General features: G+C 35.3%; 2 protein-coding genes across 2 annotated transcripts; both read right to left on the reverse strand.

Annotated features, from left to right (window-relative positions):
- Window positions 1–2058: 2058 nt before the first annotated feature.
- Window positions 2059–17077, reverse strand: tpcn2 (two pore segment channel 2). Its single transcript, XM_043244704.1, has 25 exons — window positions 15840–17077; window positions 13826–13884; window positions 13662–13738; window positions 12620–12797; window positions 12308–12424; window positions 11232–11338; window positions 11007–11079; window positions 10578–10677; window positions 10207–10272; window positions 9794–9858; window positions 9005–9114; window positions 8805–8886; window positions 8634–8720; window positions 7848–7967; window positions 7391–7450; window positions 7098–7226; window positions 6949–6998; window positions 6766–6865; window positions 6482–6553; window positions 6323–6396; window positions 5940–6048; window positions 5544–5626; window positions 5357–5438; window positions 5044–5135; window positions 2059–3105 (listed from the first exon to the last, which is right to left on the reverse strand). The coding sequence occupies exons 1-25, from the start codon at window positions 15991–15993 to the stop codon at window positions 3027–3029; spliced, it is 2325 nt and encodes a 774-aa protein (XP_043100639.1). The 5' UTR covers window positions 15994–17077; the 3' UTR covers window positions 2059–3026.
- A 196-nt stretch (window positions 17078–17273) lies between these two features.
- Window positions 17274–27568, reverse strand: nadsyn1 (NAD synthetase 1). Its single transcript, XM_043244705.1, has 21 exons — window positions 27379–27568; window positions 27214–27274; window positions 26879–26995; window positions 26724–26777; window positions 26490–26579; window positions 26346–26397; window positions 25738–25826; window positions 25472–25589; window positions 25105–25236; window positions 24958–25029; window positions 24762–24886; window positions 23349–23397; window positions 22311–22413; window positions 22040–22208; window positions 21282–21417; window positions 19746–19852; window positions 19523–19654; window positions 19180–19249; window positions 18149–18277; window positions 17843–18019; window positions 17274–17654 (listed from the first exon to the last, which is right to left on the reverse strand). The coding sequence occupies exons 1-21, from the start codon at window positions 27461–27463 to the stop codon at window positions 17637–17639; spliced, it is 2085 nt and encodes a 694-aa protein (XP_043100640.1). The 5' UTR covers window positions 27464–27568; the 3' UTR covers window positions 17274–17636.
- Window positions 27569–27932: the final 364 nt, after the last annotated feature.

The following is a 27932-nucleotide window of genomic DNA, read 5'->3' on the forward strand; positions in this document are numbered from 1 at the left end:
ACATAAAAGTGAAATTAAATATTAGATGCAGAGTTGCCAGGTTTCACAACAAAACCAGCTTGCAACAAACCTTGCTGCACGAAACTATTCCAAACTAAACCGATTGCCTTTTTTGGTTAATAAACTGCGCATTTCAGGGGCTGAATGTACTTTTTATTGGAGGGTCGATTTAGCTCAATATCCAGACTTAACAACACTAGTTTGTTGTTCAGACTAAATGAATGCAGTAAGCATTTTTCAGCATTTTGTAATGGTAGTTCTCAAATTTGTATTTAGCCCTTCAGTACCTGTTTAGCCATTGGCAGAGTTTAACTAGAAGCATCTGGCAAATGCAAAATATAATAATCGATAAAATAATGAGCCTGCTATAATTTAAATGGTTTACAAAGCTAATTTGTCATTTGGCCAACGTGCGTACGCTACTTGTGTAAAAGTTTTGGATAATTTACATTTTTAATGTTTCTGAAATAAATGTTTACTAAGACTGCATATAGTTGATCAGAAACCCAGCAGCTGCAGTAATACTGTAAAATATTATAACAGTATGTTTGTGTTATTTTTATTTATTTCCTACAGAAATAATTACAATACGCTGGTTGTTGCTCAAATGCCATCAATTGTAATTGGTCCTCAATTATTAATAATGGTTCTTATTCTACATTACTTATTTAAAAGTTTATTTTATTAAAGGGGTCGTAATTAGCTATTTTACAAAGTGTTGATTTTGTTTTTCTCTCATGTTTGATGGTTCAGAAAAGCGCATTACTTTCCACATAATTTACATTATTACAATACCTTTCTCCCCAGTCCGGCACAAACGTCTCGATTAGTTCCGCGTTTGAAAGCCTGCCTTAAAGTGGCTTCCGAAATAAGAAATGCGTCGGTTGTGATTGGTTAGCTGTCCCGGAGCGTTGTGATTGGCGAACAGCTAGGCAGAACGACTAGACGCAAATCCATTCTCTGCCAGCGGGAGGCGCTGTTGGAACGGTAAAAGATAAAGGTCTCCTTGGTAACAGCTGTACACAAAGTAGCGCTATATGCAAGATGGAATAAAAATGGCATCCAAAATGTTCTGAAGACGCTCTGTTTCCTTCAGAAATACAGTGATATGGTTTTGCAAAGCGCACGCGAATTTTAATAGAAAGGAATTATCAAATATCTCTCTCTGGAGTGGACTTTATCTGCTTTATGCCCAAACATAAGCACCAAACACTAACCAAATCGGCATATTACGTTCATGAAGGGTCACGTGACAGTAACGTCACGTGAGTAGCAACTGCATAAAATTAAGATATAGATTTGATATATTTTTAAATGAATACTGGCAAACTGAACTGAATTTACTGGCAACTTTGACATATTTTTTGTCACTAAAACCCTCGCTGAAGCTATAACACATCTAGAGGAAAACGTAAACAAACAGTAGAAGGGAACTCTGTGTATTTGTTTGGAAGATGAGGTGAACGACAGTGTGTGTGGACACAGTCACTCTGATGTGTGTTTAACGCAAGGTCAGGCAGACCACAACAGATTTTGGGAAAACATGCCCACTGCATGAGGGTGTGTTTGTATGTTTAACCCCTAAATCAGTGCAAAGTGTGTGTGTGTGTGTGTGTGTTTGAGTGTTAGCCCTGATCTACTTTTCTGGAGGCTGAGGAAGGCCATATAATAACCTGGGAGTTTTCAAATGGCCTATAAAATGATCTTGCTAGATAGACTGTGATGGAAATGAGACACTTATGTAAGACCTCATGCAAGCCTGTGTGGTCCTCTTACTGGGGTTATTACACTTTTACTAAAACTATTATTACCAAAAATGTATGCAACGTTTCTCATCTCATTTAGAAAAAGAAATTAAAACTGAAATAAAATTGTATAAAAACTGAATATACATTTTATAAACTTAATCAAAACATTACATATACATATATATATATATATATATATATATATATATATATATATATATATATATATATATACTTTTTGCCTATATATAAAATGTCATTTAAATTTGGTTTGATGTAAAGCATGCTACAGAAAAGTAATGATATAAACCAGATTTAAGTCATTTAATTAACAGGAGGTTCTCAAAATAGAAAGAACACAATGAATGTAGTGGTGTAATTAAACCATTTATACCCTTATTCGGTCAAATGCATAGATTGCAGCAAAACACCATCTGACATGAACAGAACATTTTTCCCAAAGGTCACTGAAATTTACAATTCGACATTATATTACACCCAAAATGCAGAAAAAATCTGATTGCATTTCACATTACACTAATGAGAATCAATTTCCTTTTCATTTTACATTTTTTGGGTGAAATAATACTTCTACAGAAATTCACCCACAAAGATTTCTGTAAAAAAATATAGTGAAATCTAACAGAAATAAAAACACTGAACAAACATAATGGAACAGTCAAAAATCTAGAATTTACAAATCAATAAAAGCGCAGCAAAAATAAAGTATTTTACAGTAATGATTCATGTCCCTTTGTTTCCATGACTTTTAAAACAATCTATAGTTAGTTTTTTTTGGATTGTAACAGGCTTAAAAATAAATAAAATATGAAATTTATAAAATGCAAAACAAAAATGTGTTTGTTTTTTCCAAACAAAAAAAAAAAAAAAGAAAAAAGAAAAAAAAAAGACTTTCAGACTCAAAGAAGAAATTCTTCTGGATACAGTATCATCAACACTACTATAATTTAAAGGATGTCGAGCATTAAACAAGAACTCTGGGACTTCAGGAGTGATTTGAGCTGAAGCCTCTTTATAAATTGAAGTTTCTTTCGAACATTAATTGCGTGACGCTCTGCTAAAAACACATACATCCTTTCCCAGGCCGACCTGAAGCTACACAGATCCTATAATGGGAAACAGGCCCTCAAAATGGATGGTTATGTAAACATGAGGCCTACACAGATGTGATGGAATCCTGGAGGATTCTGGGTGTTTTGGTGTAATTATGTATTAAAGGCGTCCTGTGAGGTGGAGGTGAGGGGGGTGAGCTTAGGGTCACCAGGAGAGGTGCAGATGAGGATGTTGTTGTAGTTGAGCTAGTAACTCTTCTTCTGTCGGCTCTTGAACGTGCTCTCTGAAGATGGAGGAAGGGCAAAAGAACACAAAAAAACACATTCAAACAATCGTTTCTCTGCTTTAAATTTAAGAGTTCACCCAAAATGAAAAATCATTTGCTCACTTTTATTTCTTCTTGATATTTTGCAGAACGGTAACTAATCGCTTGACGGCAGCTATTAATTTCCATAGATTTTTTAACTACAGACGTCAGTGGCTAGTGTCAACTGTTATTTACCAGCATTCTCTGTGGGCTACCCCGTCACATAGAAAGACTAGATTTTACTAGTTAAATAGTATTATCAAATCAGCAAAAAAAAATCGGAATAAATGGAATAAAAAATAAATAATACGGAATAAAAAATTAAAAAAAGGTTATTGCGACTTTAAATGCCATACAAAGCTCTGCTTATGATAATTCTGACTTTATATCTCGCAATTTTTTTATACAGTGGAGGAAACAGGCTTCCATAAAAATCCCTATTGGTTCACAAACCAATTTTAATACATTTACTGGATAAATTTTAGTGTGTTGAATATTTAAAAAATTAGCAAAACAGGGTAACTCCAAATCTAAGTAGTTAAATGTGTAGCACCCTATTTAACTGAGCAAAACATTCTGAGATTTATGGGTTTTTATTTTTAGAACGCATGGATTTGTTGTGTATTGGCAGTGTTCTGTATCGATGAGCATCATCATTTTGTTCAGGTTTTATTAAAAGTCCTGTATATGATCTTTTATGCCATACCCTTAATTTGGCACACGATTGGAAAGAAACAACCAAAGGATGTTAATCCAGGAAAATGGCATAAATAAATAAAAATCGGAAATTCTGTATATATTAGGGAATGTTTTGTACTCAAATTTTAAAGAGTGATCAACGGCAGGATAAACCCCGCTACATTCTGCTAAATTAAATCATTACCCTTCCCTTCCTTAATCAGAGAGGAATGTGAGGGAAAGCTGTGAGGAAAGAGCAGAACGTAGGCTGAAATGCTGGGCAGAGCCTCGGGCAAATTCTGTCAAGTATCGAAGCTAAGGTGTACTCGCTTGTGCAAAAAAAAAAAAAAAAAAAAAAACCCACATAAAAGACATCGCATTGTATATTGTAATAAAACTATAAATCACTGACTGGCTATAGGACTGAAAAAATAAACGCTTCATAAAATCACTTAATAGATTCAAAAATCATGTGTACTGAGAAAGCAGCGTTCATTTTAATGAGCTGTGAATTTAAAAGATAACACTTTAGTATAGGGACTAATTCTCACTAAACACTCGCTGCTTTAATAAAACATGCCTGTTAATAACACAACCTGGTCTCATGTCGTAAAATATACCTGGGGGCACTTTTTAAATAAGACCGTTAAGTGTCCCAACGGTTTTCAAAAGATACCACTAAATTGCAATAAAACATGGGTTCAATACGTGAACCCTGGTAAGTTTTTTATCACCTTGAAATAGGTAAATATCGCAGGTACGTACTGTGCCTTGACTGTGGTGAAAACTTAATGCTCTGACATGTTGAAATTAGCCTACGCCCTACACCGAACCTAACTGATATAAAAACGCATTTGTTGATGCAACCGTGCCATTTGAACATCCTTATATGAAGAATTGAACTGCTTTGAAGAATTGTAGTTACATGGGATTTAGGGCTGTACAATTAATTAATTGTAATTAATTAATTATTGCCATGAGACCAGGTAGCAGGTGGCTGTGTATTAGTACTTATAAAGCACATATTCTGAATTCCTAATCTTACACAATAAGGGTTTATGTTAATGGTTTGTGAAAAATTTAGGAGGACTTTGAAAATAAAGTGTGACCATTCAAACTCTTTTCAAATGTACTTTCAGCTCTATCTATTGAATCATCAACACAATCCTTCTGATAACTTAAACTAAAAATCGTTCCATTGATTCTCACTCATTCAAGTGAAGGCTTTATTCTTACCTGAAAATAAGCTGTACAGTGCTTTGATAGGCAATTCTCTCCACATCTTCAACAGAAAGAGCATTACTGCGGTCCCACTTATAGGTGAAATTCTAATCAAAGGGGAAAAAACTGGTTAACTAGCATGCTTTGAAAAGCTGTCAAGAAAAGGTCAGAATTTATTGATTTAGTTCATGATCTGATGATCACAAAAGTAACTAACAGGATGTGCTACTATGTATGCTTTTCTTTTTGGAATACGAAGACTAGGAATGTGCATTAATAAATTGAGTATATTCAGTCTTGAATTTTTTACAGGAAAATATTTACATACCTCCAAAATGAGGGCCACAAACAGGTTGACCCACATGACTGAAGATGTCAACCACCAAGCCACGAAGTACACCAAGGACCACCTGACATAGAAGAATTATGGGTACATATTTACAAAACTATTTTCGGGTAAAGCACACATGACAGAGAGAGTGTGTGTGTGTGTGTGTGTAAAGTGTCTGGCTTACTCTGTAGTGTATCTGATGTATGCATCCGTGAAAACATGCCAGTTATTCACCACCATGATGTTATAGAGAAGAACCAGAGAGGACTTGAAAAATATGACAGGAAGAATACAACTGCATTTATTTTTCATTTAAGAGTTCGATCATTTACATGCATTTGCAAAACCAAAAAATCCTTAACATGCTTATCCCTAAAACAGATCAAACTAAAATACAGGAGTGAATAGAATGTGACCCTTCAGTCTCGAAAGTGAACATAGTATTAAAATAAAAAACAAACCCACAAACGCATTTTAATACTACAAACCCGGCGAATCTAGTCAAGTCTCCTTGTTCCTCATATATGTGCTTATTACGGCATTCTGGGAACAAGTTCCCAGAGGCCTCTGTGCAACTTACAGCGAAATCATCAAAATTGTTTGGCCAGTACTCCAGCTGTTCAAAAGTGCCACAACTCATGCTGTAGGGATCGTCCGTTTTGTTCTCTATGGTGGCATTTAAGATTAGACTGAAAGGAGAGAGAGAGAAGAGGCTAAGATGTAAAAATGATAAAAGAATAAGATATATTTCTTGAGCATTCGTATGTTATTCTGTAACACTTCATTTCGATAGTCCACTTTAGAAATTCTACTAACAGTAAGTAACTTTATAACTACATGTTAACTAGCAGTCATTATAGTATTAGTAGACTGTCTGCTTAAAAATAAAAATAATCTCACAACATCACAGCTTTTACTGTATGTTTATGCGTTCCTGTTAAATGTGCAGTTGATGAACAGTACCTTGTGTTTGACGGAAGGGTTATAGCTCCCTGAAAAAGCCAGATACCAAGGACGGCATACACATAGTACACCACCTGCATCAGAGGAATGTACAAGTGAAGAAACCAATCTCGCCAACAACAAAAAAAAAACGCTAGTAAAAAGAGCATGTTTACGCACCAACAGAATGCCAGCGAATGCCCGTAAGTTTTTCACCAGGTCCACAAGAGTGCTGGCCACAACAGCCATCAACTAAAGCATGCACAAATAAAATCATTACAGATTTATTAAGAGTTTATTATTCTTTAAACATTTATTAGTGCTCTTTTAATGTTGCAATTATTTGAAAAAAAAAAAAAAACTTGCTCCTGCAAATGCAATGGTGCCAGTATGTTTTGCACAGCTGTGTCAGTTCTCCTTGCGTGCATTGAGAACCGAGGTTATTAATGAAAGGAGCCACCAACCTTGATTTCTGGAATAATTCGGAGGAAACGGAAGACGATCAGCATGTTGATCAATCGCACCATTTCCCACAAAGCCATCACACGTCGTGAAACCGGATCTCTGTTAGCGTAAGAGGAAAACATCACATTAAAGCATTCAAAGGAAGGATCGGGAGATCTGTTCTTCAAACTGAGCACACTCACACGTCCTCATAGGGAATCCTGTACGTGATGAATATGGCGATCTGAATTGTCTTTTGAGAAGGAAAAAAAAACACAATAGAAGTTACAGCCCGTGTAAATAGCTATATATGACACGGAACGCATAATGATAACTTAAAAAAAAAAGTTACCAGAAGAAGAACAGTGAGGAATCCATCAAAGATGTTATTCCTGTAAGACAGGTAACCTTTCCAACCAAAAGCCACTATTTTCAGCAGCATCTCTATTACGTAGTACAGGATGAAGATACAGTTGATGATCTAAAAAACAGAAAACATTTTCACATTAATGTTTATAGAAGCATGCAGAAAACACATATATCAAATATTTATGAATAAACACCAGTCTATTTTTTTAAGTTTTACAAATTAACTAATATTTGTATACTAATAATAAGTGTATTATGAGTGCATGAAACCGTCACCTCCATATAGAAGTTATTTTTCTCTGATACAGTTTTCTCTGAATTCAGAACTAAGATGGTCTGCAGAAAAACAGTAACAGATATCAGAGATGAAATTCATGATTCAGAGATCTGAAACAAACTTTCTTTTTTCCATGTTATCCACAAGATGGCACCATTTTACAAAAAAAACATTTTATTGTTTAAAGTATAATCCGTGGTCAATGTTTACATTTAATGACTTATTTGTGTAAGAGTTAAGTGTTACGCTTGACTATCTAATATTAAATCTTCAGTTGAATTTGGCATTTCTATTTTAAGAGCCCTTTGCGGCTCTATAATAAACCACTAGGGGGTGCACAACCAATTTGGATAACAATGTTTTAGTCTACAGATTTCTGAAAAAGTGCACACTGTTCTTCTCGTAGGGTGATGTGCATGACAATCAAAGCAAGTAAAAAGAAATATGGTATCTTACACAGATGCAGAGGACATTTGCCAGAGCGACAACATTCCCCAGAACAGTAATATAAAAGTGACTGTAGATATTCTGGATTGACTGTAGGATAGAAGAGCTATACTCTGGTTTTTGAGGGTGCTGCAGGAAAAAAAACAAATAGAAAAGTTAAAATCTCAGTCAACATCAAAGCTCAGTTCAGAATTAAATTAAGAGTGTCTTTAGAAAAACTCCAATTCAGCTGGTTGAATTTGAGGAAATCTAAATTAAATCAAACTCTCCGTGTAATATTAAGTGTGGTTTAATTAATAATATTCAGCGTTTGCATAATAATTTTCTACACAATATATTAATTTGCATTTTATTTAAACGCAATATACTAAAAAAAATATATTTTTTAACATTTAACATTTATAAATTAATTATATTCTATTATTATACATTGATTTATTACATTATTAATATATTTATTATCAGAATTTAACTTATTTGTTTAGAACACAGTCGAAAAACGCGTAATTTTCAAGAATGCTCTCTTAATTGTATTAATACCAAACAAAATGAAGCAAACTTACATGCAGACTTTAAACAGACTTTAAACAGTAATCTATTCTTGCTGTTTTGTTGCTGTAATGGATTCATGAAAAGTAATTTTGTGAATTGCCATCCAGCTGTCATTCTGATTCAAATTCTAACCATCCCTGCTATGTGCTATGTCCTAATACTAATTTAACAAACTAGTACAAACTGTACAGAAAGTGTGACTTCCTGAATTCAAAAATGATCCACAAATGTAGGCAATCAAACCTCTTTCATAAAATCCTTATCCAGCTCATTAAAGAGCCTCTGGAAGTCCTCTCCATTAATGAAGCCGTCTGGGAATTGCCGAGCAGCCTGGAGGAAACAAAAGACAGGTAAAGTAAACAACTATGTCACGCGCTGTTTACTATAACAAACTATTCTGCAGTCTGCATTGACCTTAATGATAGCCTGCCTGCAATAAAACTTCATGTGAACTCTCTCCATGACTTGCAGAAACATGTTCATCGCCACTCGCTCCCTGAACAGCAACGGGGAAAGTCGTGTTATGAGACATGAAACACCACATCGGAGATATAAAGAGAGAATGTTTGCTGTAAGGAAGAAGAACTAAATTTCTGGAGAGGACTGGATCTTACACATGGCCTTCAGACTGAGTGCTGGTGTGCCCTCGGCCTGGACAGCAGAGCACCTCAAAAGCAGCCCGAATACCCAGACGCCTCCTGATTATAGACGTCTGAACTGACATCTAGACACACAGGCCATAAGATTAATAATTGAAGGAAGAGTTGACCTAAAATCAACTTTTACCGAACATGCATGACTTCACAAAACACACTGAATCATCGAAACAAGCTTAAAATAAGTCTTAAGCTGAAGCTGTTTTATGTTGACATCAATATCAATATGTGGTGAACGCAGACCTGGGAAAACTTGATTTTCGTGTTGGAATGAATGAAAATGCAAATTCATTCTTTGCCACTAGGTGCTGCTTTCGCAGCATTAAAAGCTCACAAACACTGCTTTGAAAGAAAGCGGCCAGTCACGAGGGGGTTTGAAAAAGATTTAATTGTCAAACAAATCGGTTGGGAGTCTTTGAACAGATAAGGTAAATGCATATAAGAAAATTTATGTTTTTGACAGTGCATGCGTGTCAACCTGTTAAGACCCACAAAACCTAAATGTATACCTTTTATAACAGAGGCACTTTAAACGAACTGAAAACCAGAGTCATACGGAAAATGTTAATTTTGTTATGCTTCTTTCTGACTGACCCCTCTGGTAAGTTTTGTTATGTGGAAAAGAGGCGCTTGGAAATTATAAAACAGATATAAAACAGAGTTTGGAAATAATAACAAAATAAAGATTGCTGAAATGTTCCCTTAGCAAATTCCTAAAACAACGTCTAATGTTAGTATATCACTCACCAGTAAATATCCCCTGAACTGGTTATAAATAATAGCCGTCATTAAATTCATTAACAAATACGTTCCTGAGAGGGAAAAAAAAAGAAATAGAGATGTCAGTGTTTAATGCAGATGGGGGGTTATGAATGCAATATTAAATGCATTATATATAATACTACCAGACAAAAGTTTGGAATAAGAATAGATTTTATTATTATTATTATAATATTAAGCTCACCAAAGCTGAATTTATTTGATGAAAAAAATTATATCTGCTTTCTATTTTGATATACTCTAAACTGCAAGTTTTTTCAGCAATTATTCCATTCCTCAAAGACACATGATCTTTCAGAAATAATTGAGAATTCTTATAGTATTACTAACTTGTGAAGAGTAGTGCGTATGCAACTGATCTGGATTGCGTAGAAACTTACCAAACACACTAAAGAGTATAAAAAATATAGAATAGCCACGGTTCAGAGAGTATGCTGGAATCATGACTGTTGAGAGAGGAAGACACATTTTCACACATAGAGATTACAAGAAATCTCTTAGGCCAATGTAGGCAGTTTCACGTTTAAAATGAATACAGATACCTGTCAAAGTTTAACAGAACGTTGTGACGAGTCACAAGATATCATGTGGTTAAAAGCAATGACTCACAGCCTCCACTGCAATGAGCCAAAGATGACTGAGAATCTGACGCAACGGTGCCAAAATGTCATCTGTCACCGACCATCTAAAACTTTACAGAGCCATTCAGAGATTTTGACCTCCTGAGAGACTTGTAACAACATGTACGTACCGTCGGGGTTATTGGCTGTCGTTAGCAGCACTAGCAGAGAAGACAGGGCCTGTGGCAGGTTTTTAAAGTACGTTTCCCATTCTCCATTCTTCTTAGGGTCCTACAGAAACACACAAACATTGAGATTAAGACTATTTAAGCCATTTTTAAGAACAAGCGGTGCTCTACTAAGATGACTGGCATTATTTCTATGTGGCCGCTCATGTTGGCACATGTCAAATGATCTCACATCCAGGTCTCTATATTCTGATCTCTAGATATGACTCAGTTTCCCCCACCAACACCAACAGACGTTTTTTTTTCACATACTCTAGATATGAATTGTGGCAAAATGTAATGTTCTTTAACAGGGCCATGTTTAAATCAAAAAGTGGGCTCATGTAAGTATTATTATATTAATTACACGATAAGGATGTGATGACTTCTTACATCTGTTTTGGAAAAGATCAGCATTCCTATCATGGTGAATAAGCAGATGTGCAGCGCCAGAAGCAGAATAACACTGAAACGGAAGTGAAAAATAGTGAGGACAGATCTGGTCATTTTAAAATTATAATATTAGAATGGAACTGCACACAAATTGAGAAGTGAAAAAAATGAATTATAGGACGTTGCTATGGGGAATATCCCTTATTACAGAAAATATGTTATTACCTTGCTATTTCTGGAAGAGTCCTTTTGATGCATTTTAAAGTTTTCTTCATGAGGGAAGAGTTTTGCAAGAGGAAAAATGGGCGAATTAGCCTCCTAACTCTTAAAGTCTGTGGGACAGAATGACAGGACAGCATTACAATCATTAGACCCGATGCTGACAGCTGACTGAAACATGCTCACTACTGACTTTATACTGAGATTATGAAGGAATATGTCCAAAAATGAACATTTATTTGATGCGCTTAATGAGATGTAAATGACAAAAGAGGGGTAGATTTAAAATAGCAATTCTAATCTGCTCTTTAAATGATGGCAAGTAAATTATGAGTTTTTTATATGAGTTAAATATGCCTTTCAGTATTCGGAGGAGTGTTATTAAGTGTTATTAAAAATAAATATTAAAAAAAAGAAAATAAATTACTAATGTATTGATAATTAAACATAACATAAATCAGACAAAAAGCTGACACAGATAAACATTAATCATGTTTGATTTTTTTTAAATAATTTTAAATAAAAAGAAGTTAACTGCACTTTCATTAAAAGTTTATTAAAGTTTATTAAAAATTAAAAATTCAATTTAAGAACAATTTTATAATTCTAAGAACATTATTTTGACAATAGTGGGCAGATCGCAGGTGGGGAAAATCAATATTTTATTTCATGATTAAGTATATTTATGTCATAGAATTTTTCATATGAATATGATGTCATATGAAGATTTAAAGTTTATTTAACTTAATACTATTTCTATCTTCAGTTTAATTTTCTTGCCATTGCTTTGAAAACATTCGTGAAATGTACTATTTTACAATTACTGAATGAAAGCTTTCTACACCAGTTTTTTTAAAGCGTAAATGCTGTTATATATTGTAATAGACGATTTCAACAACAACAACATAAACAAACGTTACTTTTGTGGCCCTAACTTAACCTCCGGTAGACGCACCAATAGAATCAACAACAGCAGCTAAGCGGCACTAACCAGACCAATAAACGAACACAGACTGGAAGTTAACTATAATAAACCACCTATAGTATAAATTCACAATAAGTACGCAGCTTTGCAAACTCACCTCGCTGCACATCATGCTAATACTCAACATCCAATCAATAACTGATGCTGCAATCACTACTACATAACCAATCAGCCATTTGTTCGTACGAAACTCCTCCCATCCTATCAGATAACTCTGCAAAACACAAAACATCCAATAAATTATTTAGTTCAGTATTAAGCGACTTGAGTCAAATCTTTAAAAAAAAGTCTGTTTATCATCATTTCATACGGGCTCGAATGACAAATAATGAGAGATTTCAATTTTTGGGGGGGCGAACTATCTGTTGACGCTATTCCAAAGCTCAACTGAATAGTTGTGGATTTCTACCTTCACAGTGATGTCTAGGATGAAGACACAGAGGCAGACCATCTCAATGCCCTCCGTCAGTCCACAAGGTGGCTCCCATGGCTTGGGTTTGAAGCGAATATCCGAGGTGTAGGTCAGAGAGGAAGGTCTCTCAATGAAGGCCAGTCCCAGGACAACAGCAATAGTGAACCCCAGACCCCTTTCAAGAGAAAGAGAGAGTGTGTAAACTAATGATCACATAAACAGCTAGAGGGTACAGGGCAATATCATTGCAGGAATGTGGCCCCTAGGAAGTAAGAATGGGTTGAAGTAAGAAGTGTTGTTATTATAATGTTGTTAATGTAATTCAATGGAAAATACAGTGGCTCTCTGCGACCCTCTTTTTGCTTTGTTTTGGAAATGTTAGAGTTTGTATGGGAAGGACTCAATAGCAATGTTACGTAAAATTATAGATTTACAAACCACATCCCACCAAACCGGCTAGTGAGTTGATATGTGTAACCCAATAATGGGTGCTTTTCACCCACATTTGGCAAATTTTAATTTAAGTAAAGTGCTGTTTACATTCAACCCACAGGAACTATACTGGTAATGCTATAATGTGTTTAATGTATTTAATTATATATATATATATATATATATATATATATATATATATATATATATATATATATATATATATATACTGTCCACACACATACATATTACATACATTTATATACAAAATATTTTATAAAAACTTTTATATGCACTACTTAGATCATCTGTCCACAACGCAATAAGTAAGTTTTCACCAGCTGAGAACCAGTTTGAAATAACTTTAACTACTAACAACATAAAGTACTAAAGCAAGGCTCTCTAAATATGATCTGGTGTGTTACTGATGAGGCTGGCTCACCTACACTAAGATTATACACGCATGTGTGAATACTGATATCAAATAAACTGAAATACAGTTATATATTCATATAAACCTATGAAGCAATTTTTTTCATGGCTAACCACTTTTTTTTATTAAATTACATAAATCTTTAGAAAAAAGTATAAATTTCTGCATGCTTACCACTGACAAATTTTGGAATAGTACCATCTATATAACCACAAGGACCAAGAATCAACCCTGTGATTGATGGATCGATACTGTGAGAAAGAGCACAAACAGGGAAATCAGACATTCATTCAAGCAATATATATATATTTCTAAACGTTATATAAAACAAAAATAACCTGAATTGCATCTTCAATAAATACAACTGCTTGTTGGATATAGAGCTCTGCATCTGCATCTGTGTCAAAGAAAAAACAAATGAACAAAAAGATAAACTACGTTTTAATTGTGACTTTGATGTGTTTTACATTCAAATATTTTATTTTCTTATTTTCCAAATATTTTTCGAATATTTTGCATTAAAGATCTTGTAATATTAAATGAAGTTAAACGATTAAATTCTCTGTAATCTAAACAAAAATATAGTGAAAGATTGCCATATTCCCATATTGCATTCGCAAAATTTACTGGATCGTTCTATGTTCCTGAGTTGAAAAAGAAAATATTCTGACTGTAAAAACTATGTGTGTAGGCAGACATTTCAGGCTCCAATACCGGCATATTTTTAAGTGTCACAGGATATTCAGGAGCTGCCAAACCTTAACTTCTCAACAGGATATGAGCCAGCAAATCCAAACCATCCTTGTGCGATAACGCTACGTAGAACAATAAAGAGCCACTGAATTGAAATGAACATTTTCAGTAAGTTTAAAGTGATTTATACCCTTTGTAGGGATTTTCACCTTTAAAAAGACTTTTTTTTTTGCATCTTCGCAAGTGGTGTCCAGATGTATTTACGTAGTTGAATGCAACTTGCAAGACATGAACGCGGTTACAAATGCATAAATGCTTCGATATTTCAATCCTAAACCTTTGAATACTTTCAAAATGTCAAATCACTTAAAATACACACTTTAAATGGGAAACTAAAACTGGTGGCAAGATGTCTGTTATTAAGTGAGTCACTGCGTTTGAACGGATTAATATAAACGGTTGATTCATTCAGGAACATTCATTACACTGTAATGTTGATCAGAGATGCAAAACAGTGCTGTGTCTGTGTTCTTGGGGGGGTTTTTTTGGGGCGAAATAGTGCAAAATGTGGCGTCTGAAAGTATTAACCTCTTGTTTATTGAACTGTTGTATGAAATCAGTATCACTCAAATTATACATCTTGCATTTTGAGAGCGTTCTGAATTGTGTTATACTGAACCATGCAGTAAAAGAACCCACTCTGAATAAGCACAGTTCGTCTAGCTCGTGTTTAAGCACTCATAACTCCTCTGGTAGCTTGTGTGATAAATGAATCTCACTTTTATGTACGTCTGCACTCATGTAGGTTATGATTACGGGAATTTGCAAGGTTTATTCTGAACAAAATTCAGCGATGACTAATATGACCGCCTCTGGTTGGCCACTGCATTACTCAGCTCAATAGAATTGTGCGTGAAGGGTGATTAGACACTGAACAAATGCGTAAAAACACATGAATAATAAATATGAATACGATATTAATATACATAATAACAGGGAATTTAAATTTAAATTTAATTTATATTAAAAAAAAAAACTCAATTCGAACACAGACTAACAGCGATATATTTTTACAGCATTTATTACATTTTGTCCATCTCTTTTTTTTTCTTAAAAAAAGACAACGTTTATGTTAGTTTACAGCATATATATTGTTCACAAATAATTCTTTTTTCGAAAATGTGGTAAAAATAAAATTAAATGCTGTGGATGCACTGCTATTTGTTAGTCCATAGTACCTAATTTAACCAACTGTTAACAGATTAGACCTTTTTCTGAACTTGCCAAAATCACAGACCAAAACTAGTAATTCAGATTCCCTTGGCATAATGTTCAAATTGTGTTTCGCGGCACTTTTCATAACAATATTTTCACACGTTCTCCCAAAACAGCTTTAGCTGCCCCAAATTTCCGCCAAATGTGAAACCTAATCTTTGACAATAATTAAATTAACCGTACAAATAAATAAATAGTCGTTTCCAATATGTCTATCTCCACTTGTGATTTGATGCATAGGGTAAAAAAGCAACAAATGAAGTCAAAGACGACCTGCAGAGGCAATAAGAAGACGATGGTGTGTTTGTCTGACAGCAAAGACAGAAACCAAACAGAGGTGAACGAATACACTACTGTCAGGCCAGGCTGGTAAAACATACGTACCCTCGTGCACGGGGTAAGAATCGTCGGTCGCTGAATAGGACGGTCGTCTTGATCCTGGTGATTCTTCATGTTTATCATGGTCACCATTATCATGAGATCCATAATCTCCTGGACCCCGGTTAATGCTGCCAGTCAGTAGCGGCTCTTCTTCCATCTAGGCAGTCGCTACGAGTCTCCAAATGTGCCAGATAAATCCCAAACAGGGCGTTAAAGTTTTCGGTAGCGACGAAGGACAAACCTAAACGAGTCTCCTGCCCGTGTCTGTCAATAGAGTGACAGTGTCGCTAGCAACCATAGTGGAGACACGCTTGTTTTGATTCCAACAGCACTGGGTCGGTGTTACAGTAAATGTGACATGTCAGAGACAACAACGGTGCTCGGGGTGTTTTTAGGAGCAGTCAACTCCTCCCATGTCCTCCGCTCGCTCACTCAAACTTTCTGCTCGCTCATGTCGGAGCACTAGCTAGGTGAGTTTCGTTCTAGCGAACCGGCTCGAGTGATTCTTTACAACCAACCAGTTCACCTCATACAAATTCCCTCGTTCGGTCATCCCCCAATACACGTGTGATACATTCTGATTTACATTTTTCAGTGTTTTACATATTAAATATTATACAGAGTTAGTTTAGTTTCTGGTGTTTATCGAGTGATATGCGAACCGGTTCAAAAGAGTCACGTAAAATGACTCACTCGAAAGACGAGCTTTATCTCCTGCCGGTGTTCTCTTTGAGTTCCGTTGATCAAACAGACGCCTGTCTTTGTTTTTAACGAGGAGTTATTTTTAATCGAAGTAACTGGCTGGGGTTTATGAGTCTAGTGTTTTCCTAAGAGCCTAAGTTTTCCTTCGAGTTAATTTGCGTCACGAGCTGCAAAGGGATTGAGCAAGCGTGGGAATTTACTGGCGACACCCTTAAAACGGGTTATAGGAACAGTTAAATAATACATTCACCAATCTCACTAAAATAAGCATGTTCCCTTCTCATTTATACCTATATAAAACAATTGTGCGAGCGCATGTGTGTGTGTGTTTAGACCGTTTCACACATTTAAGAGGAAGTCAGCTTTCTAACACCCAACTCGTCCACATCCGCCTTCCCGTGCTTTCTGCCCTCAGACAACTTTAAGTACCGTTCTAACTTCAAAATCTCTCTCAAATACCTACACGTGTACGCAATAAAATATGATGTTTTAACCGTCAATCAGTTAATGGCATTTTCTCCTTAGCATCACATTCTATCCCGTTGGCCTTTGAAACTACAATATATTAACAAAAAGGCCCCTTCCAAAATTGCAGAATAATTTTTTATAAAAATAAAGCTAGAAATGTACAGTGCCCGAGCTTTAACCATAGCATACTATATAAAGAGCATACTGCTTTTTGTAGAAATATTTATTATGTCAAAGAGGTCTGCAAGCCAAGGAATGACCTGGTCATCACTGTTACTGCACTGGCATGCCTGTATTGTTGAAACATGCTGCAGTCATTTAATTTCATAGGGCATAGAGTCATTTTACGTTACACATTTGAACTGATCTGGGCATATGTGGTTGTTTCTTGGCAAATTATGAAAAAATGCGTATGAACAATGCACAACATCGATAATTACAAACCTGATTATTTGCATTATAATGCCAACACAACTGAAGACATTATTTAGGATTTATGCATCCTAAGAAAAACAATAACTAGAACGAGTTGCAGAGAATCGCTGAGCGCTCACTATAACATCAGCGGCCGAGACGAATCTTTGGAACACGGACCAATGTCTTCTGATAGTTGTGCATACACCTCTCACATCACTCCATCACAGCCACCTATACAACAGAAAAACACAATGGATTCCACACAAATAGAAAAACTACATGCAGACATCTTCAGACAAACATCCGCATCAGTATTATACAAACAGCATTTGTGCATAACATATACATAGAGCATTTCTGTAAAGTTTCAGTGTTAACGCTTGTATAAAACAGCCTAACAGATCTGTAGATCTGCTGACCTCACTGTCGATGCAGCGGAATTGCCAGGTCCATTGCGTGTTGTAAAGGAAAGGACGGAGGTCAAAACGGTTATCATCTGGACTGTAGTTTTCAGCATGATAAGAGGGGGTGACTGTTGTCATCTTATGTCTGTTGATTGAGTACATCCTAAAGAAATGTTTCACTTTAGCAGCCACCTGGAGAAACCCAAAAAATGGCATTCGCACAAAGCGTGGCATTAACCCTTCCGGTCATAAATTAACGTGTCAAATATTAGTGCTTTTAAAAGTATCAGGCGCTGCGAGTACTGTAAGGGCATGTTTGACCTGCGAGGGAGAGAAGGTCTCTTTCCATGAGTGGATCAGCTTGCAAAACATGCTGTACGGGCCACACTTGGAGATCTTCCTGAGTCTGCCAATCGCAGACAGCTCTGAGTAGGTCATTCCCATGTCAGCCTGCGGGAGAGAGGCACAGAAACACACGCGTAAGGTCTCTGCCTGCCTGCACACAGTGATGGAAAAAGCACATTAAGGCACAGCAGCACTGTAAACACACCCTATAAAACAGGACAACTTAAACAAGTGACATTTTTTTTTTTTACTTAACAATAGCAAAATAAAAAATAACCTAAATAACCTTATTATACATTATTTGGACAGAATAATTAATGTATAAATATAAAGTATATTCTTACTTCACCTAAAACTGAATTGTTTGAATGTGATAAAATAATCTAAAAAAATAACATAAAATATATGTTTTAAAACAAATGAGAGAAATATCATTTATTCAAATGAAAAAACAAATTAAACGTCACTAATTAAACAGAATTTTAACATACTGTGTCATTGTTTATAATTGAATTCATACATGTAACAAGAGACACATTCTGCACTATCCAGTGTTTAAAGTGAAGTAAACAGAATGCTGTATTCATTAGATTAAATACACCAGAAGACACTGTATAGAATTGAAAAAATGACACAAATGCCAGCTGAAGACTGAAATATCAGTAACAGATGCAATGCTTTTGGATAATGTTTTCCCATTAACTGCTAGATTTTAATATTTAATGACAACAAGAATTGCGTGTGATAAATCTGCTTTATGTTTTGAACTGCAGAAATCTCATCGATGCAAAGAAAATATTTTCATGTGAAATTTGATCAACATTTGACAGGAGTCATAGGGCTGTAAATTTGTTTAAATATATTTCAGACAGTACCTGACAGCATTTGCCACACACAGATGTGCACAGTACACTGCATCCTACATCCTGTCTCAGTCACTCACTATGATGAAATGCAGTAGTATTGAAGACTTAACTTTATCAATGAATGAGGTTGACTATGTTTACCTCATCTGTCTGGACGATCTTTCCATCGGTCAGCGGCTCAAGCTCTGCAGTTGGTGGAGCATCCAAAATGCTGTACAGAAGAAGGGTATATTAGAATTATTTCTGAAGCATCGTGTGACACTGAAGACTGGAGTAATGTCGTTTTTTTTTTTTTTAAATCATGCTAATTCGCTCAGTTCAAAAAGGCATTTCTCAATGAGTTGTCTGCCTCCCCTTAAAGTGACCCACTTTTCATTTTCACTCAATGTAATTTTTTTCATTTTGCTGGCCAAAACAAACAAGATTACGTAACTACCTCAGTTATTTGATCACCAGATGTGCGACAAAAGGAAGGATTGCACACCTTATGAGGGCAGTGAGCTGGAAGCGTCTTACACAATGCTGCAAAAAGCACTTGAGGTCCATCTTACTAACGCCTCCAATGGGATTGATATCGGCACTAGAGCAGTCATACTTTGTGAAGTATCCAGTCAAGCTGCAAAGACAAAGAATACTTTATTTTAAGTATACCCTTGTTACTTACTAACAGTTGGATACTGAAAGAAAGGACAACATTAAAGAAGCACCTCTCATCCACGTTTGCTGAACCAAGAACTAAGAGACCACCAGGTTTCCCCTGGGCCCACAGACACAGCTGGGCAAAGAGGTATGCCAGAATCATCCTGATACGAGCCTGCATTGGAATAAGCGTACACACATGCATCATGCACATACGTTGCACTTTCGGATTCAAAAGGATCTGCAGTAACACTTTACAATAAGATCTTGTGTTATTTGTCATGTTACAATACTGTGTTTTATAGCATCTTTGTTAAGTTAGCCAATTTTGTTCATATTGGTTCACAGTGCATTATCTTCCTGTATGCAGTATGCACATCATTCTCTTCTTTGTCTTCAGGATGGCATTTCGGTGAGAGCGACCCAGCAGCTAGTGCTCTGCTGGCTTCAAGCCAGGAAGAGCAGGAGATGTCAGATGAGGATGAGGAAGTTGAGACTGAGTCCTCCAATTCCTCCTGCCCCACGTACGCTCAGTTTTTGGAGGTTACTGGACCAGGAAGGTAATGCCCCGAGGCCGCTTCAACAAGTGTTATCTGCACTTATTTTAACCCTTAATTCCCCCTAAAGCCACCCACCTGAGATTAAATAGGAGCCTCTTGTGCTCACATCACCCGTACTGGACCTATGATGTCTCAGTAAGTTCCTATGTCCAAGTCCCTGGAGCTCCGCTAAGCAGCAGCCTCAGTTAGGTTGCTTGCTTTGTCGGTTGAGCTTAGTAGTGCTCCCCTCGCTTTAGAGCATGCTGCTCCCAATTTGAGCATTTGAGGTCTCCTTTATCAGGTCCTCCACTCCTTTAAGCTCCATTGAACTCAGCAACCCCAGCTTGTTGAAAAGCACTATTCAAATAAATTGGTATTGAATAAAATTGCTATTTACATTTACATGCAAGTTTACATTACCGTAGCAGTCAAACTGCTATTTATTTCTTTGCAAAGTTTTGTTCAAGCACATTATACCACTTTTTTTTAAAGCTGTGACATCATAAGTGTCTAAATGTCTTAAATAGGTTCTAATACAGCATTACTTTATTTTTATTTTTTTGAAAGAGTTGCATAATGTTATGTTTTAAAGCAGTGAAGGTAGAAGCCAAACTCAGCAAATTTGCAGGTCGTTTGACGCTTAGGGTGAGAAACTGCAGCATTCTACTGTGAAAACTGTGGCGGTTGATACAATGTAAGCAAACTGCGCATAAAAGGTCAGCAAATTAGCATCACTTTGACAGAAACTGCTTTCTCAAGCCCGCACTTTTGCAATGTCATGGGTCATGTAAGAAGCATATGAAACAAATCATCAGCATGAAATCATATCAGAATGCCCTTGAACAACTACATGAAACCATTAATACATTCAATGTTATTGCATAAGGTGTTTAACAGACTCTGATGGTGGTTAACCAGTGTTTGTGTGTGTGAATGTGTGTAATGTTTTATTATTATTACTATTATTATTTTTTTTTCACGAGAATGTTTTGTATTCTTTGCGGAAAATATGCAACATTTCAATAATAAAAAAACATACATTTATTAATAGCGTCTATGATGTACCTGGACGTTCTGCAGTGCCAGGTTTTCTCTGGCACTTCCTCCATTAGCACGAAACTGAGGCCACTTCCCTGTGACCATAGAGAAGATTCCTAGCATGCCTTTTACTGCCATGTCAATATTGATATTTAGGTGATTGCTGAGGAGCACAGAAAAAAAACAAAACATTTTCATATATATTACTTTTTATAATAATAATTATATATTAAATAAATTGCAACCAGAGAAAGATACTATTATAATTATAATTCTAACAATTAATGAAAATTATTATATTATTTATAAATTATTATAAATGTTGAAAGCAGTTTTGCTATTTTATATTTTTAGTTTTTTTGCTATTTTATAATTTTATTTTAGTCTTTTTTTTTTAGGATTTTTAGATGAATACTTCAACAGAACAGATTCTTTTGTAATATTATAAATATCTTTACTGTCCCTTTAGTGAATCCTTGCTGGAAATAAGCATTAATTTACTTTGATGTAACACAAATTTTTAAATGGTAGTGTATCAGTTTCCATAAAAATATTAAGCAGCAGTAATCGCTACAGAAAATTCAGCTTTGCATTCATAAAAAAAATGAATTACATTTTGAAAAATTGCTGTTAGAAAACAGTTATTTTATTTTGTAATAATATCTGATGATATTAGAAAAAATGTTATAGTAATTTCAATCAGATAAATGCAGCCATGGTGAACTCCAGATGATTCTTTAAAAAAAACATTAAAGAATGTATTGGATGGCACGTTGTCCACTGACCTGCCGATCTGAGCAGCGAGGTCTTTGGCTCGGACGCGGGTGTCCTCAGAGGAGTTTTCACTAGCCATGTAGCATGTGGTAAAGAGGCGTCCACACAGCTCACGTGGGTCCTCGGGCCTGTAGGACGAATCACTGACCACCCGCTGCACATCCTCCAGCACCTGAGCATCTGAGAACAACAGGGCATATGTTCAGAGGAGTTTGAATCAGCTGCTTGTGTGTGTGTGTGTGTGTGTGTGTGTGTGTGTGTGTGTGTGTGTTTTGGACTTACTGCCATCTTTAACAGCTTGGCAGATTTGCACACACATGGAGTACACAATACAGGCAGTGGACGAACTATCCACACCACCGCTAAGAGGAAGAAGGAAACCAGCCTGAAATCAATAAAACACGCAAATCTCATTAGCTAGAGATATTTGATATCTTCACATTTATGACCACAAGCATAAGCATGCAAATAAGGATATTTGCTGGTAAGAAAACAAGCTAACGTTTTATAATAACTACCCATAATGAATCATTAGTAAATACTCATTAGTAAATTCATTCTTTATAAACCATTGTTTCGGTTGTTAGTAAGTGGTTTACAAGTGCAGTTATAAATGCCTTGTTCTTGAACATATATATAATGTTTAATAATTGCATTTTCATATTAATCAGTTTAGCATTTCTAAATTATTATGTTATTTACACACCAGTTACTTAGGAGTTTAATAAGAACATTTATAAAGTCTAGGTAAATGAATAATAAATTGTTTAAATACACAGTAATAAATTGTATTAATTAGAAACATGATAACAGTTGCTGAGTGTGTTAATAAATGTTCCTGCTTTAATTGACGATTAGGTCAGGTAGTTCAGTACTAACATTTAGTATCTGCAAGCCATCGGTTTTTGTGAGCTCATCTAAAGTGAGGACTATTTATACACTGTAAATCATTTACAAAAGGAGATGTAAAGGCTCATTTATCTTCCAAACAGAAAGTTAAACACTTCACAGAGGATACAGAACACAGAAATATTTTTTTCAAGATGCAAAACATTTAACGGTACAACTGTACACTTGATAAACGAAAAAAACCTCTCAAATTTCATAGCAAAAACATTCTAGTGTACAGATTTTTTGTATCTTTAAATTAATACTCTTTGCTGTGTTTATTTTTTTCTCCTTTAAATCTCCTAAACAAGTCATTTATAGCTGTATTTATAAACTGCTTACTAACCACTATTAATGTTGGAACAATGCTTTATAAAAGATGAACTAATGCACTAATGAACTAATATTGCACAGTAGAATAAAAATATACACCTGTCCACTCCTCCTTAAGTAGTCCCATAACCAACAGGCAGGACCAAGACTGAAACAACACCCAAAATAAACATGTAATAATTGACTTTTGAAATGTGCATCAATGCAATAAAATTTATAATACAAAAAGGTGCATTCACGACGTAAATGTCAAATCTTTGTCAAATCTTTCCATGTAATATGTCATCGTGTGCTTCCTTCAATAAAAATATTTATTGAAAAATAAAGGTGCATATATTTGCAAACTGGTTTAGATTCTTAAGTATTACACTTTTTACAGTTGATCAGTTTGAGGGTGTATTAATGTGCAGTTCCACTAGAGACCAGCAAAGCATGTCTGTTAATGCAGCTTGAAAGTGAAACTGCTTCTACTTTATTATATCTACATTATTTTGTAATGTAGAAACGGTTATTGCATGTGTGTGTATATATATATATATATATATATATATATATATATAATTTGCACATTAAATTATTAAACGTTCTGTTTGGGGGGGGAAATAAACCGATATTCAGTGTAGTTTATACCTCATTATTTGTGTACATTTACATTTACATATTAAGTATTTAAATTTAATGAGAATTTGCTGAAAGTTTTACTCACTCTTAGGATATCAGAGACGAATTTGGTTCTTCATCAGAACAGATTTGGAGAAACTTAGAATGACTTCACTTGCTCACCAGTGGATCCTCTGCAGTGAATGGGTGCCGTCAGAATGAGAGCTAATAATCCACATGACTATATAGTCTATCAATAAATCCACATTCTGTGAAGTGAAAAGCTGTGCTTGTAAAAAAACAAACCAAAAAAAATGATGCTTTAAACTTTTTAAACCATTGCTTTAAAAGAATAGTTCACCAATGATTAAAATCGATCATTAAATGATGGCAGAATTTAAATTTTTAGGTGAACTATCCCTTTAAACTAAAATATGAGTTCTCTATTCATAATATCGCTTTCTCTAAAGAAAAGGTTGCCTCGTATGTAGTAGGAGAGAACATTTTTACAGATCAAGCACTGTTAACAAATGAAAAGTCCAAAACAGTTCTAAACAAATACGTCAGTGGATTCTGATATCAGGAGATAAGCTTGTGTTAATATCATAGAGTTCATTTAAAGTTAGAAGAGGATTTGTTTCTTACAAACACACAGTTTTCTGGATTGGTGTGGATTACTTGTGGATTATGATGATGATTTAGCAGCTGTTTGGACTCTCATTCTGACGGCACCCATTCACTGCAGGGCATCCATTGGTGAGCTACGCAAGTGACACAATGCTGCATTTCTCCAAATATTGGATGTTCTGAGGAAGAGTAACTTTTCAGCATTTTTTAATTTTCGGTGAACTTTTCCCTTAAACATGAATCTAGGTTTTTGTAGTAGGTTCATTTTTTCCCCGTTGAAGTTACCTGATCTCTTCTTCAGGGGTGTGGAAAACCCACTCCACGGGCTGATGAGTGGGCAGACACCTGTCACCACAGTCAGACAGAGAGAAGTCTGCCTTGATCCTCTCATAAGGTTTGTGCTCGTATTCCTGCGCAGTAAGAAGAACATTCAAAGCGCGTTTTGTCACTTCAACCTCTGATGTCCTTTAAAGTTGCTCACCATGTGTGGGTGACACCTCTCTCCTCGATAGCTTCGAACGTCTTCCAGATCAAGAGTGGCCGTGACAACCTCCTGCAAAGTCAGAAGAAAACTTCAGCACGTTAATCGCCAGGTTCAGTATCCGAGTGAGTGTGAATCGCTACATACTACGTCCTCGAGTGAGAACTGCGCTCCTCTGGCAACGATATCTCCATTGATGGCAATCATAGCACAGCCGTCGTAGTACAGACGGTCTCCATCACAGCCCTTCTGATTGGCAAACAGATAGATCCCTCCACTCTGAAACAAACATGCTCTATATATAAGGCTTAGTGTCAACACTATCTTTATAAAGGCCGCTTGAAAATGGGTTCAATAAGATGTACAGTTAAAAAGTTCGGAGTAATGTAAGATCTTTAATGTTTTCTCACCATCTATTTGATCATAAACGCAGCGATAATAATATCGTAACATGGTATTACTGTTCAAGCTGTTTGCTAATTGTATTGTGATTTAAATCATACAGAAATGTTACCTTAGTGGTGGCAGATTTGATCAAGTTCACCCTGTGGTCAGCCTTGCGCAGCTCATGGTAGCTCGCGGAGGAATTGGTGAAGATCTCAATACCATCTAAACCCATGTCAACGTGTGGACTAAAGAAAGGAGTGGAAAAAAGGTTAATTTCTCAGTCAAAGGCTGTTTGATTTCATTCATGTTTTATTTCACAGCATAAAGCACGTGTAAATGTCATCTGCAGGACATTAGGAAGGATTTAAGACAATAGTTGATGAGATTGTTTGCCTCCTGGGGTTCCACAGCTCGGCACAGATCTCGCTCCCTAAGCAGGTGTCTTTGGTGGACAGCACCCCATCTCCAAATGGCACTGTGGTCTATCAGTGAGGACAGATGAGATTATTATTATTTATGCATAATAAAGTGCATACATGCAAATATACATATACAATTATTTGTGGCGGTTAAGTTTGAATAATGTTTCTTGCTGTTATCAATGTCGAGAAGAGTTTTTGCTGTTAAATATTTCTGGATTCTTTCTCTCAGGATTCTGGATGAACAGAAATGAAAAAGAATAAAATGTATTTGAACTAGAACTTTTTTTTTCTAACACTGCAAATGTCTTAAATGCCATGTAGAATAGGAATAATTAAGAATAGTATTATTTTTGGCACTTAATTTTTTATTAATGGTTCTAATTATTCTAAGCGTTGAATATTTTGCTGCTAAATATTTCTGGATTCTTTCTCGGTCAGGATTATTTCACGAACTAAATTTATTCGAAATAGAACTTTTTTCAGCAAATTAATAATGAGAAACGTTATTGATAATTAAATACCTTTAATGATTTATCATGATTGAGCTTTATAATATAATACAAGATCGTAATATTTTACCTGCCCTGTCACGTCTTGGATCATTCTGGGTAAAAAGTATTCCTCAACATGTCTGCAACAAAATTAATTTCATATGTGATCTATCATTAAAGACTTTTCTAGGCAAATTATACAAAGTTTTAAGCAGTATATCGTAGAATATACCTGGGACGACTCCAAGGTGAAAACCATCGGAATTCCCTGTTGTTGCCATAATTAGCCAAAAGCATTTTAGGACGAATTAACAGTATATTTCTGTCAAATATAAAATGACATATTATTAGATATAATATATTATATAAGGTATTATTATACGTATATTTTTTACATTATTGTAATTAACTAATCATCAGTCATTAATGCAAATGCTTTATAATAGTGCACTACTGTAAATCCTACTTGTTCAAGAAAATGACTCTGCAGTTGTATCGAACGTTGTGATGCATAACAGGCCTGTGGAGATAGCAAGTAAAAGTTAAATGCATTAGAAAACATTTACAGCTTTATTATTATTATTATTATTATTTCTAAACATTTTAAACCATATAACCTACATTCCCACATCACAGATGATGTCTTGGGTCAAAGGAGACTCCAAGAGCGACTTCAGGACCTGGAAACAGTGGAGCAGGGTGTCTGACTCGTAGAAATGATCTGCACAGCCGTACCCACTGATGCATATAAAAGATTTGTGAGAGACCACAAATATCATCAGTTTTCTCATTTTCAACATTAAAATATAGTTGTTTTATATTATATGATATTGTTATATTATAATGTAATATATTGTATTTTTTTATATTGTATTATATATGAAAGTAAATATTCGTTATTCTCAAATATAATAATTGCATCACATATTTGTTTAAATATCTTCAGTGAATATTACCAGATTTCCAGCTCGGGTCCCAGTCTGTATTTGGCTCCTTTCTGTTTAGCTATCTCTATACCTGTTTTGGAGAATAGCAGATGTAAAATGAGGCGAGGTCACTTTAAGATCATAGGACCTTCAGTGCCTACTATTAGTTATTACCACTGGTGAATAAGAACTTACTTTTAAGTATTCTTGTCAAGTTGCCTTCAAAATCAAGCGCCCACTGATTCAAGGAGCAAGTCGCTAATGTAACCTTGCGACCCATTTTGCACAGATACAAATTATTTAAAATGTATAAAAACAACTCTGCGCATTGGACAGTGGCCGTGCAAGGGTCCTCAAAACTTTTATGTACTGTAGTTCCATTTCCGGTGTGTATTCTGCACTTCAAAATAAAAGTATTTTATAGTCATTGGTTTAGAGTAAGGAAAACTATTTAAAAACCTCACAAGATAAAAACATATTTACGGTAAACATATAGTAGAGACAGCACTTTGGGACAAAGAAAAAAAAAACTTCGATGCTTGCTACACCGGGGCCATACATATTAAACTGTCAACATCAAACAATATTGTTTCAACGTACGTTTTAAATTATTCATATTTAAGAATAAATACATACAAATGAATCACACTGTTATTTCAGTGCTATGAAATAACAGAAAATTCAAAATAAATACATAAATACATAGATAAAAACGTTTTACATTTCGTTATAATTTAGTTTTTTATTTT

Source organism: Puntigrus tetrazona, chromosome 7 (genome assembly GCF_018831695.1).
Source record: "Puntigrus tetrazona isolate hp1 chromosome 7, ASM1883169v1, whole genome shotgun sequence".
Lineage (NCBI taxonomy): Eukaryota > Metazoa > Chordata > Actinopteri > Cypriniformes > Cyprinidae > Puntigrus > Puntigrus tetrazona.